The sequence below is a fragment of the Taudactylus pleione genome, unplaced genomic scaffold, assembly GCF_031769625.1.
Source record: "Taudactylus pleione unplaced genomic scaffold, aTauple2 ptg000128l, whole genome shotgun sequence".
Lineage (NCBI taxonomy): Eukaryota > Metazoa > Chordata > Amphibia > Anura > Myobatrachidae > Taudactylus > Taudactylus pleione.
The window spans coordinates 9,798,878-9,810,959 of NW_028284530.1; the positions used below are offsets into that span (position 1 = coordinate 9,798,878).

The 12,082-nt window shown below is 40.9% G+C and overlaps 1 protein-coding gene across 1 annotated transcript in view; it reads right to left on the minus strand.

Moving 5' to 3' along the window:
• PTPDC1 (protein tyrosine phosphatase domain containing 1) overlaps positions 1-12,082 on the minus strand; it is a 68,538-nt gene that overhangs the window by 12,495 nt on the left and 43,961 nt on the right. Inside the window, exons 5-7 of the mRNA XM_088472770.1 lie at positions 4,604-4,722; positions 2,524-2,661; positions 313-1,547 (exon numbers count right to left, since the gene is read on the minus strand). Of these exons, the coding sequence (XP_088328896.1) occupies positions 313-1,547; positions 2,524-2,661; positions 4,604-4,722 (1,492 nt within the window). The remainder of the gene's footprint in view (positions 1-312; positions 1,548-2,523; positions 2,662-4,603; positions 4,723-12,082) is intronic.

The window sequence follows — 12,082 nt, forward strand, 5'->3', positions numbered from 1 at the left end:
TTACCTACGGGATGTTGGCGGTCGGGATGCCAACGTCGGTATCTTGATCCCTTTGAGTTGCCGGCATCGTCATTCTGACAGATGTCGGCATTCCGGCATCGGTATCCTAACGTCCGGCATCCCGTCCGCCAGCATCTTGACTGGATCCCTTTTTTCTGTAGGATCCAACAGTGAGGTAAAATCTTTTACTAGACTGATAGGAATTGGAGAAAAATCTGAAAACCTCAGTGTTATGATCATCAAAGGGAAAGGTTTGGATCTTTTGTTACTTTTGATTTAATTAGAGATTACATTCACTTTAAGCGTATTTACCTGCCAAATGCTGACTTTTTGTGCAATCTCTTCAGCACCATCACAATTCAGATCTGCCAGAGCTTTTGCTGCCAGCAATCTCCTAGCACTGAGGTTTAACTCAGATTGAAGAACCGTATGTGGGACGATGTCTGCTGCCTCATTACATCCAATATAAAAAATCCCTTTTGGAGTAGAGCTGTCAGTTTCCTGAAGACCAGAGGTGTTTTCATCCTCCAGTAGTTTGTTGTTGCCAGTGGGACAACAGTGGGCAGTGTCCTGAGAAGTGATGTTTGGCATTAAGAAATCGGAGTCGGCTAAGGATGTTTGGCCACTGTTTAATGGTGAATTGTATCCTAAAGAAAAAGTGCGGCTTCGCTGTATCTCTCTGGGGAACTTTCTCCTATGGAAGAGTGGAGAACTGTCTCGGGGTGCTTCGATGCTACCAAATCTACTTTGACTCCAGAAAGAAAATGCAGTTTGCACACAAGGCTCCTTTAAATTTGGCGTGGGAACATGCTGAGCAACTTCATCATTTCCAGAGACAAAACAGTGTGCCACTCTCATATGCTCATTTAGTTTGTTTAAGAACGACATATGTGCGGGTTCTGTCCATGGCGTTTCACCTTGCTCTAGAAGAATTTCTGCCTTTTTCAGATCAGAGTCACTGTAGCTTAAACGCTTCTTAAGATGGGACAAAGGCTGCAGACATTCCACGTTTCTCCTCTTCCACAAAGGGTCGAACTCCTGTTCACTGGATAATACTGAGTCGTGAACTATGTAACAAGCAGCTGTGGTGACTAAACGGGGTAACTGATCCTCCGTTCCAATGTGACTGCCCAACACTTTATCAAGCTGCTCAGTGGAAAGCTGAGACACCGTCTTCTCGATTTCAGCAGAGAGATCTGGGATGTCCAGCATCTCCTCCTCTGCCACCTGCCTGTTTTCAACCAAATCTATTAACAATTTACAAACTAAGTGGACAATTTTTGGCACGTATTTAAGATGACGAGCTTCATATCCGTGAAGTAAGTGCTGTTGTCGAATCAAGTACTGTGATAAAGTGACTGCATGAGCTTTTGGGTCGCAGCAGGAGAAGACATTGTGCAATGGGGTCAGGAACTGGGTGAATTCTCGGATACACAAGAGTTGGACCCGGGTCTGGATTGCATTGTGACGCTTCGCTCGAACAAACAGAATAGCTTGATCTGCCGTCATTCGTGTGGCATATATTAAGTAGCATGCAATTAAAACACCTGAAAAATAAACAAGGACACATAAATATTACATCTACGCACATAATGTAAAGGTTTTGTCGACAGTCATTATGAAGACACCATAATGCCGACAGGTACAAAATGTTGACCGTGTCGACATGTTCAGAATGTTTCGACAACCACATCGACTTGCATAATATCAACACCCAATTTTAAGTCTAACCCTAAAAGGTCTATTTTTGACATTTTGATTGTCATCATTTAACAGAGGTTGATATTTTAACCATGTCGACATTTTGGTGTCAACCTTTTGACTGTCGAAATTGTGATTGTCGACATGATGACTACATCACCAAATAGCATGACTCTGGGAATGGAAGTATTTCATTTAGAGCTATTGTGACTTGACCCTCCCCCCGTTTTCTTTGCCCACGGCCCTCCAGAATGCCATTCCTATCACATGAAAATGAAGGCGGTGAATTAGGCATTCTTGTAGTTTAAAAAAATAAATGACATTGGTTACTGCAGCTTTAAGATAAGGAATGAAAAAGGCAACATCTAAACTTCTAAAAACAAGCACTTTAGTAAATATACCCCCTAAGTGTGTTGTGGGTGTGGAGACAGGATTGCAGGATATGTATAGGAGAACAGGTACAGAGATCCGGCTGATTTCAGACGGACCTTTTGCTCCAGGGATAGGACTTGTGCAAATGTGTGCAGATAATGACGACTGCTACCACAAGTGAACATACAGGTGCAGTGTGGCCGTCTAGATATGGCTGACCCTGAATACAGACGGAGATATGAATCTATTTTCAGGCATGCAATGTGGCTATATGCGTGCTAAGTCAGGCCCAGAGAAACTGTTTTAGCTATTCAGTCGCGGGAGCCATTGCTTCAATGTGATTGTTTCTTGTGTGTCTATGTAGGTCGCGGATCTGATTGGTCAGCAATACAATAATCTGTTTAGTAACTCTCAGCCAGAGGACTATGAAATAAGACATTGTTAGGTTACCTGTCCGCCCGAGCCCTGCATGGCAGTGAACAGCTACTTTCCCCTCTTGTAAGGCAAAAGACATAACTTTAACCATGTCGAGAATTGTCGTCAGAGAAGCTACGCCATAATCTTTCCATCCAAAATTATAAAAGTATACTAAAAGGGGAAACATAGAAACAGGTGACCTCAGTGTGGAGATGAAGTCACAAACACAATGCGCACTGGGGCCGTTTTGCAGAGTCTGCACAATCTATTTCAGTTTAGCATGAAGCCTGCTGTCACATTAATTAGCAGTTAAGAATATGACACCATCTATGACAAAGAAACCACATAGAACAGAGGGGCTTCATGATTGTAAGCAGCTGTATGGATCTATTGATAAAAGTAATCCTGTCGCACAGAAGGTGTAAAAGGTGTCACCAGGGAAATAAATTATATTAACAGGAAGCAGCTTTATACATATTCAGTTGCGACTGTGAAATAACATATTTCATGCTAGCTATTTGTATCAAATATCACTTCATTTTTTTTCTGCGTGTCAGTGGCTCCACTATGTAAATTAGACAGAAGAGAGATGGTAAGGCAGCCATTTTGTGGCAAATCAGTTCATAGAAACCATTGACAGCTCTTAGAAACCCGTCCTCAAAACGCTCAGAGTGTCTCGGTGATGTCGCTGGTTCACAGTGAAGTGATAGGGTCCATTCTCATGAATAAAGATTTTATTCCCAAATTGTAACGTAGGCAATGGCATAATTCTGAGTGAATATACCGGACATAACCTTCCTGATAAACTGATGACTATAAAAGGTCAGAGTGTATATAAGGATATAGTTAGGACTTTCATACACTATGTAGACAAAAGTGATTGGACACCCCCGCGCAAGCGAAATGCATACCATTGCTCACGAGTTCCAAATGGCCACTAATGTGGCTGTTTTGACAAGAATACTTGGTAGGGAGGTACATGCACTTGCAGTTCTACGGACACAACAAATGTTTTTATCAGGACGACAATGCCACCTCCCATATTTCCAAGGTGACGCTGAACTGGTATACAGAAAATTCAGTAACCCGGATGAACTGCCCAGATCCAGATCTTAACTCCACTGAGAACCTGTGGGACGAATTGGAGCGTCGGGTGATTTCTAGGCCGACTCTACCTTCTTCAGTGGCACAGTTGGTCACTGTACTTAAAGCGGAATGGCAAAACATACCGCCTGCTGTTGTCCAGGACCTTGTGGACAGAAGGGTGTCTGCAGTAATCACTGCACGTGGTGGACCTACAAAGTACTGACGCCAATAAACAATAAAATCTTGTTGATCTATTTGCTGTCAGTGTCCAATTACTTTTGTCTACATAGTGTATAATAGAACAGATCATTAAACATCACCTTTATGTCTAAAACTTTCAAAGTATATCATGAAATTGCAAAAAGCAAAATTTCGACATAAAATAAAAATAGCAAAACAATGTACAAATCCTTTTTTTAGTGCTCATTTTATTATTGTAAAATCTGTTCTTTTCAATAAAAATGATTATGTAAAAACAAAGTAAAAAAAAAATCAGGCAAAAATATGGGTCGTCTCTGTAAAAGGCACCTCAAATACCAAAAAAATGCCCCACATTTGCCCACAGTAAGTAATTACTACCTGGGCCACTGTTAAATGATATCTCTGTAATTAAAAGTAATAAAATGACCTGCGGAATTTGCCTCCACAAGAAACCTTGTTCCTATATACACCATGTTGATATATCTGAATAGAGCAAAAACTTGTGATGTCACTAAATGGAGCCTCAACCTAATCTGTGGTTTAAATTTAAACGTACTGTACATACTTGTTAATTACCAATAAACGAATAAATGATACATGAGAGTAATGCAATTGCAAATACAATAGCAAGAAAAATATTGTTTCAAAATGTTCTAGAACATCTGTGACAGCTCAGCGTGACACCTACAGTACTTTCCAATTACATCTAGCAGTGCGTGGTAGTGCGATTGTCGGATCTTACACAACGGACTGCGACCTCGTGCCCAGCATCACAAATTGATGCGTTTTCATAATTAATGAGAACAAACAGCAGGATGTGACTTACTTTCAGCTTCCATAAAGGCCTCTGGAAGATACGTGAACCCACTTTCTTGCTCTAAAGGGTTCCCACAGCTTGCGTGCTCCCCGGGACGCTGCAGGTTAATTACTGTTTTTATTCTGCAGCTTCAGAAATAGAGGTAAACAAGAGTATATATTTTCATTACATAAATAATATATGCCATACACTATACATGGAAAATCAGTCAGATAATAGAAATAATGCATTATTTTAATGTATTCCTATAACAGCGTACATTTAATGTGCTTTCATGGAGAGAAGACAGCTTTCTTTTATAACTACAGTATGTTTATAGGCGAACACTAGTCCAAAAAATTAGGTCACCCAACATAGTTTATTCAGCTTTCAGGGAGGACAGAGAGCCCAAAAGGCCTTGGAAGGACGCCAGCTGCCCGTTTTACTATAATATATGCCTGGGGATGTTAAAGGAGAACTGTAGTATTATTATTAGAAAAACTTCTTTAAAGTCTGAAAAAGTTATATTTGTTTCATGTGGGCCTAGGTTAATACACAAAACATCTCGAATAGCTTATATTATTCCCCAATAACCACTTAAGATGGAGACTTCTTGTGGTTTTGTGGCAAGACAGTAAATAAACAGACAAAAGTTTGTAAGTTTGTAAGTCCTCAGGGCCTGATTCTGACCCGGTCGCAGGCGCTGTGTGCTCGCAACCAGGTTGATGGTGGGCCAGTGCGCATGTGCGAGACCCGGATAGCGATGGGCAATCCGTCGCTCCGGGTCTCGTACCAAAGGGGGCGTGCTGTCAATGTTGAGTGACAGCGCGCCCCCTTTGGTGGGCAGGCCGGGGGGGTGGCTGCCCAGAAGGAGGCGTTCCCATATGAACGCCTCCGTTTGGGGGCGGCCCCACTGACATCACGAGCGATGTCAATGGGAGAGATTTCGGCTCTGTCAGAGCCGAAATCTCTCTGGGGCTTGCAGCAACGAGACCCTACCACAAGGGTCTCGTCGCAAGCCCGATGGTCGCGATGGTCTTGACCATTGCGACCATCTTCCTGGCCGCTCGCTATAGCTGTGGGTGGTCACCCACAGCTATGCGAGCGGCCAGGAGGCCGTTCTAAAAAAAAATAATAGCCCGGCCCTGATTCAGAGCGAGCGCTCTGTCAGAGCGTCCGGCTCTGAATCAGGGCCTCAGTCCCTTGTTTTTTTCTGTGGAAGGGTGGAAATAGGTGTAGCTGCTTGTATGTCCTTGTGTCAAATGCAGAGGAAAAGAAAGGGCAGATTGAAGAGTAGAAATTAAACTGAAAAAGACCACGAAGTATGGATAAAATGGTTGAGTGTATGTAAGTACAAGCTTCTCACACTTACAGATGTGCCCACATACATCTATTCTCCGTGCGCTACAAGTCGCGTCACACAACGTTGAAGCTCACTGTGACCTTTTACCTTAAAATGAGTCTAATTCGCACAACGATTCGAATAAATAGCACAAGCAGCTTCTGCTGATTAAAGTGATATGCAGCATGTCTATATTCTGTGTTTGACTGCAGCTGTATCTGCATGCTAAACACTCACAGGAGCATGGCATAGCACCCAGCAGCTGGGACTAAAATCTTCACTATTAGGATGGCGGGACAGTCCCATAATAGCTGCATTTTTAGCAGGACGTATTTAGATGCTAAATTGTAACACACACAAAAATGAAAGTGCTACAAATTTATCTTGTACATTTCTCAAGTAAATAACACATAAACAAAATCTATTTTCTGTCATAGAGATTGATGAATGAAGGACTTAATTTTGACATAACATCAGGTCATCTTAAACACACACATTCTGCAGCACATATCCTAACCCACTGCTCCATGCTTTTTCCTCACTATCTACCCCATCTGTGTCGCCCTGTCTGTCTGCTCCTCCCTTTAGAATGTAAGCTCTCACGAGCAGGGCCCTTGTCCCTCATGTGCTTCTCCCCCCCCTACTTATAGTATCATTTACTCCTAACTCCCCAATTGGCACCTAACACTTGGTTAAGGAGGCCCTGCTGCTTGTGTTATGCAGCTATGTTTATAAACCTTGTCCTGCATTGTTTTGTATTACTATTAACTGTTTTTCTTGTGTGCTCATTTATGTACTGTGTAAGGCGCTGCGGAACCTTTGTGGCACTATATAAATAAAGGATAATAATACGTTACTGTGTTACAGCCGCTGACACTGTAACGTAGCATTTCACATGCAGATACACCCGCAGACGCACAGAAAACATAGGCATGCTGCATATCACTTTAATCAGCAGAAGCTGCTTGTGCTATAAATGTGCAAATAAGATGCATTTGAAGGTAAAAGACGCACGAAAAGACGCTCTGCCCTACCGAGTCACGCCACAGCATGGCACGGCTAGAAGGGCTGTTTAACGAGCCAGGAGGCTAGATGTATGTGGACCCACTGTACAAAGCCCTCACCCTATCCTCTCTGACCCGGAGAGAGGTAAAGTGGAGAAAGCTAAGTACCAACCAATCAGCTCCTGTCATTTTTCAAACACAGCCTGTAACATGACAGTTAGGAGCTGATTGGTTGGTACTTCTTTCTCCATGGCTCTCTGAATAGACCCCTTCTCTCTTCATACTCCTGCCCACCTACTTTGCTCCACAAATGAATGTCGCCTCTCCTGCCAACTGATTACTTCCTCCCACTCCCGCCTCCAAGATTTTGCCTGTGCTGCTCCCTACCTCTGGAATTCTCTCCCTATCAGACTCTCCACCTCTCTACAAAACTTCAAATGGGCTCTCAAGACCAACTTATTCATCAAAGCTATCCAGTCTCATACTAATCCACTCCTTCATGCTCCTTCCTCACTGTCTACCCAATTTGTGCCACCCCTGTCTTGTCTGCCCTTCACCATTAGAATGTAAGTTCTCACAAGCAGGTCCCTCTTCCCTCATATGTTTCTCCTTTCCCTTACATTTACTATCATATACTCCCTACAATGGCACCTAACCCTTGGTCGCTGACACCCCGTAGCTTATTTAAATGTTATGATCACGGATGTGTTTATAAACCATGTCCTTGTCCTGCATTGTTTTGTACTGTAAGTCACTGTTTTCGTGTGTGCTCATTTGTAAGGCACTGTGGAACCCTCGTGGTGCCATAAAATTAAAATATAATAATAATATAATAATAAATTATGCATGTACTGTATGTATATTGATGCCTGACGGTGCTTGCATGATGGATTAAATTCCAACCAGATACCTATCTGTGTGGAGTTTGTATGTTTCTGTTTCTACATGAATTTCTTCACACAGTCCAAACACTTGCTGATAGGTTTATTTGCGGAAATAGCCTCTCACCCTTCAGACGGCACTCCAAGAATGAGAAAAGAAAAATCAGATGCTAGCTGTTGTGTGCAAAAATTTCCTCTGATTTAGTTTCTCATTCAATAAAAACAGGCATGTAAGCCTTGGGCATGGGTATACACAGGACGTATAAAACATATTAAACTAAGGTAAGATTCAGATGTGAAAAGTGAGTAACACATATAGCTCAATATTATAAAATCAATAAAGAACAGCCAGCGAATTAAAAAGTATTAAAAATATAAAGATGCTTTAGAAAAATAAAAATAGCCCGGACAGCTTGACACCTAATTAACTTTCTTAGGATTTTTTTGTACAGGTTGAAGATGACTAGAGGCTATAACATATACTTCAATGTCCCACTATTATTAAAAATAATCTTGGGTTTGTCAGAGAGAGAGAAGGGGCTGATATTGGAACCATTTGCAAAATGTTCCTATGACTTAAATTCTTAATACCTGTTTTTTTTGGTATTAAACTCTAAGATAAAGAGAGTTCATCATAATTCTAAAAACCGGATCTCTTTACTTATCTCTTAGTATATAGGCATATATCAGTAATTGGTCCTAAAATATCAGGTTTACCACTGTTTCTTCTGATATGTATGAAAAGTGCCTTCCATTTCTTTTTGTGAAATGTAGGTACCTATCAGCAACCGTTCTTGAGCGGTGACTGAAGGTGGTGGCTTTCATCGGCGGGCGTGTTGGCGGCGTGCCAGTGTAAGGGACTGCATCCAAAGACGCAGTTCTACTTGCACCGGTGGCCATTTACCATCAGACATTCTGAACAACCATACGGTCGCTCTAATATACGATGGTGCAACTGATGTCAACTCCATGGTGCAACTTCAATGCATCGTAGCGGGTTGGAGAGCAGCCTGTGGGCGTTTCATTAGGAGCGCATCAGCTGCGGCATTAGCATAAATTCACAGTAGCGGCTGCGACAAAAAACACCTAAACCACTCCCATTTTCTGAATAAATTCTGACCACACAGAGTGGGGTCCCTATTGGGAGAAGGCTGCAGGGGAAATCTGGATTGCACAGTTAGGTCATACCCACTTCATCTATTATTATGTGCACATTCATTTCATATTAAGGCCTGGTTGAAAAAATGTGTACACCATATTTGTTAGATGAACTAGTAACAAAAGCTCCCCTTTCTTGTGGCTTTTATTATAGAATAAACATTATTTAATAAATATGGCTTTTATTTTTCTTACAACATATTTCCTCTGGTTCATGCCATTTACAGCAGGCCATTGTATAAAGATCGAATAGAGCCATTTATTCTCTTAATCATGCTGCAGCTTAGTTTCATAATGAGCCATTTTCTTCTTGACTCTTACCTATTGTAAGTGAATGTATCTTTTGGAGTTTTGTGCTTTCTTTTTTAAAGTTTTATTTTTCATACCTAATTATTTAGTTATATATACAGTAATCCAAGTGTATTTTTATATATATATATATATATATATATATATATATATATGTATGTATATATATATATATATATATATATATATATATATATATACACACACACACACACACAGGCATTTAACACCTTAATAATATCGGGCCAATCTGGAGAGCCCATATCTCAGATGAATGTAAGACATAATAAACTTTTGACTAGTAGTGTATCGTACATAATTACAATCATAAAGTGCATCATTACAGAGAGAAAACAAAAGGAGAGAGGGCCCTGCTCGTGAGAGCTTACATTCTAAAAGGGAAAAGGGCAGATACTAAGAGGTAAGAGGGGAGCACAGCAGTCGGGTGGAGAGGCTGGAGAGTTAGGAGGAAAGTTGGTAGGCTTGAGTGAACAGGTGAGTTTTTGGTTAAGTATAAAAGCCAGGCTAGGTGACAGTCTGATTGAGCATGGAAGGGCATTCCGGAGGATTGGGAGAGTGGGAAGAGGTGATCAGGGAGGAGGGCAGGAGGCAGTTATTGGCAAAGCTGAGTGGGAGGGAGCAGTATGTGTGGAGATGAGGGTGGCGGTGTAGGGGTTAAGAGTAATTGACGGCTTTGTGAGTGAGAGAAGTATGAATTTTATTCTGTATAAGATAGGAAGGCAATTGATCGCAAATGATCCTAATTTCCAGAGACAGTCCTGGTGTTTAAATATATCTTCCCAGAAATGTCCCTAGTTCCAGCGCTGGTCAACTGAATAGTATAATTCCTATTTTTTGTAAGTTATGCACAATTACTATCATCTGTTCTTATTCCCTTGGCATTTAAAGTTCAGTTTACTAAAAAAGGAGTAATTTAATTTTTAAAATTTCTAATTCAGTAAAGATGACAGAATGATGATTATAGTAACAGTAATTAATAGTAGTAATAGTAATTCAAAATCCACCAAGACATTATTTCATATAAAATGCATAAATGCTTTGGCAGTCATGGAAAAAATGTAAAAGTGTTGCAAACTATGGCAGTGTGTTGCGTGAGAAAACATAACATAGCTTTGATAATTAAATATTTCAATCTCTTCATAGACAGCAATAGCAAAAGTAACACAAACCTTACAAACAAGTGGGCCAGAATACCAAATAGGGGTATCAGGGGTATCAGATAACCTCTAGCCAGATTTATGATGGAGGCATTTATAAATCCTTTGCTCAGTTATGTGAGGAGTTTGGCCTCCCTGATACAGTCTTCTACAGATATTTGCAACTCTGACATGCTGTGCATGGGTCAATTTGGTATTGCTCCCCTCCAAACGTCTCCCTCCCAAATTACGTCTGCTCCGACGCCTCAGTTCTCGGAAAAGGTTTCCTTTCTGTATGCTGAGCTCAACGCCCACTCTTAGCCCAATGCCCTTGGTCCATTAAAGCTTAAGTGGGCAGTTGACCTAGGCCCCCTTTCCGGTGATCAGTGGGATCAGATGCTTGCCTCTACTAGTATCACCACTCCCTGTGTGCATTATAAGCAAGATTACTATCCTATACTGCACACAGTGTAACACACTCCTCTCTCTTTACTAAGCAGGGTGTTCGTGCTGATGACAACTGTTCTAAATGTGGTTCTCCTAATGTTGGGTTTTAGCATCTCCTGCAGGAGTGCTCTGGAGTTCTTGCATTTTGGAACTGTGTCTGGGCTGATATTTGGCTGACTGCCCCTTCCCTTCCCCCCTTAGACACTAGGATCTATTTGTTTGATCTTGACCTCGAGGAGACCCACAATAAGATTCTTTATAAATGTGTATTAAGCCTTAACACTGTTGTCAAGGATACAGAGGCTAGAGTGTGGTTTTGCCTGTGATATTTTCAAGTGGAGAGCCCTTGTCATTGAGGTGTCCAATCATGAATGCTATCTCTATATGAGTAGAAATACTCTCTCCAGATACCACAAACTGTGAGAAAGATGGTGCCAATCCACAGACTCGTCCTCTTATATATGGTACCCCGATCTTTTGCCAAAGTGTAGTACTGTGCCATGTACACTCAGTTATTTCATCATTCTCTATAATGTACTTGTACCCTTTAATCCTATGTGCCTACTCCAATTTTAAACTGTAAATATGCCAATTTTATTTTCTTCTCTTGTAATGTCAATTCTAAAGCTGCATACACACACAACGATTTTGTTACCAACGATTTTATGAACGATTATCTGTTCACTTTGTAATGAACGATTTTTTGAACTACAAACGATTTTTGTAATTTCCCTTAATGAAATTTGTTCAGTTGGTCAGTCAGAATGAACTATAAACTACAAACGGGAACGTGCATGAACGATAATCGTTCATCGTTATAACTCGTCATTATTGTTAAATCATTCAAAAAATCGTTACGTGTGTATGCACCTTTAATGCTTGCTCAAATGTTATGTACGGACAGCTGTTATTTTTTTGATATTTTGTTTTTTGTGTTGTGTACCATTACAAAAATCTTAAAAAAAATTACATGATTCAAAAAAGTGGAGCTTTATAAGAAAACAAATATTGCACAATTATATATTTTTACCTACATCTTAGTAAAACTATGGGCAGGATTCAATCAGCCCCGTTAACTGAAGGGGTGTTAATTGATCGCTTGCCCGTATTCAATTAGCCTCACTTATCGGAAACCCGAAAATAAATCCCTGTTAACTGTACAGTTATTGGGGGGTGAAAACTGGCAGTTAACGCACAGGTCCTCAAACTTA